Source organism: Cyprinodon variegatus, unplaced genomic scaffold, assembly GCF_000732505.1.
Source record: "Cyprinodon variegatus isolate N-32 unplaced genomic scaffold, C_variegatus-1.0 Scaffold461, whole genome shotgun sequence".
NCBI classification, from domain to species: domain Eukaryota; kingdom Metazoa; phylum Chordata; class Actinopteri; order Cyprinodontiformes; family Cyprinodontidae; genus Cyprinodon; species Cyprinodon variegatus.
The window spans coordinates 601,626-603,123 of NW_015150914.1; the positions used below are offsets into that span (position 1 = coordinate 601,626).

General features: G+C 48.5%; 1 protein-coding gene across 1 annotated transcript in view; it reads left to right on the forward strand.

Moving 5' to 3' along the window:
• Positions 1-1,498, forward strand: part of usp24 (ubiquitin specific peptidase 24) — a 70,762-nt gene that overhangs the window by 40,933 nt on the left and 28,331 nt on the right. The window contains exons 25-29 of the mRNA XM_015389470.1: positions 219-380; positions 468-538; positions 620-780; positions 856-917; positions 1,000-1,191. Coding sequence (XP_015244956.1) covers positions 219-380; positions 468-538; positions 620-780; positions 856-917; positions 1,000-1,191 — 648 coding nt within the window. The remainder of the gene's footprint in view (positions 1-218; positions 381-467; positions 539-619; positions 781-855; positions 918-999; positions 1,192-1,498) is intronic.

Sequence of the window (1,498 nt, forward strand, 5' to 3'; positions counted from 1 at the left end):
GAAGCAGAATGATGAAAAAGGGGTCCCTATGTCCTCCAGCAGTCTAAGCCTATAGCAGCAGAACTATAGAGATAGCTCAGGATAACCTGAGTCACTCTAACTAGAAGCTTTTAAACCTAGCCTTAAAAGTAGACAGGGTGTAAGTAAAAAGTCTCTCATGCTGCTGTTTTTTTATTTGCACAAACTAAAGAAATGAAAGTAACAGAACTGTCCTGTAGGGAGTAACTGCAGCAGCAGCAGCGAAGGAGAGACGACTCCAACAGCGCTGCATGCAGGCATATGCGTCCGTCAGCAGAGTGTCAGCATCAAGGACGCCATCATCGCCCGCGAGGCTTTGTCGCTGTTGGTTACCTGTCTGCAGCTACGCTGCCAGCAGATGTGTAAGACGTTTGACTGTTTTTTTGATGCGGCGGGCTTTCGACAGCTTCTTTAGCAGAATTTTCACACTGTGCTCCATCTTTCCACAGCTTCTTTTTACACCCTTCCCTCCGTCGGTGATTTCATTATCGACATTCTGCTGGGATCTCCCAGTGCGGAGGTAAGCCACGCTCTGAAGGCACTTCACAGAGGGAATGATTCTGAGCCTTCGCCCAGATCAAAGCTGTGCTGCTTTCTTTAGATCCGCCGGGTGGCCTGCGATCAGCTGTACACCCTGAGTCAGTCTGACACCTCAGCCTTCCCAGAAGTCCAGAAGCCCAACCTCTTTCTGCTTTCGGTCGTCCTCACTGCCCAGCTGCCGTTATGGAGTCCCACATCGGTCATGAGAGGCGTCAACATGAGGTACTGAAGCAAGAAGCATGAATGGTAGAATGTTTAAAGCGCTCAGAGACGACTCACACTGACTCCTTTCCTCAGGTTACTGTCTCAGTGCACGGAATACTTTGACCTAAGATGCCAGCTCCTGGATGACCTAACCAGTAAGTGACGTTCATCAGAGCAGTCGTGTAAAACATTTTACCAGTGGCGGAAATGTCTGATGTGGATCTGGATCGTCCTCAGCATCAGAGATGGAGGTGTTGAAAGTGAGCGCAGCCAACATGCTGGAGGATGAGATTTCCTGGCTCGACAACTTTGAGCCCAGCTGGAGCTCGGAGATGGAGACCAGCGAGGCAGACAACATCCTGCTGGCGGGACACCTCAGGCTCATCAAGACCTTGCTGTCCCTCTGTGGAAACGAGAAAGAGCACCTGGGTTAGTGCACACGTGAAAGCTCATCTACAGCAGAATTATCACAATAATTCCGATATATGATATATACAGGGATTAAAATATCAGGTCGGATTTCTGGCTCGTAGCGATTGTCCGTGGGTAAAAAAAAATCACTTGAAAATAAGTTGACGGTAAATAAATTTAAAAAAGACGATCGAAATCCCCCTTGTGTTTGTCAGCAGAGACCATCCTGATCTCGCGAGCTTTCAAGGTTTCACTCGCAGATCAGTCTGGAGACTCTCCGTTAAAGAACATTTGGAGCCGTTCACCAAACGAACGTCCAATCAGC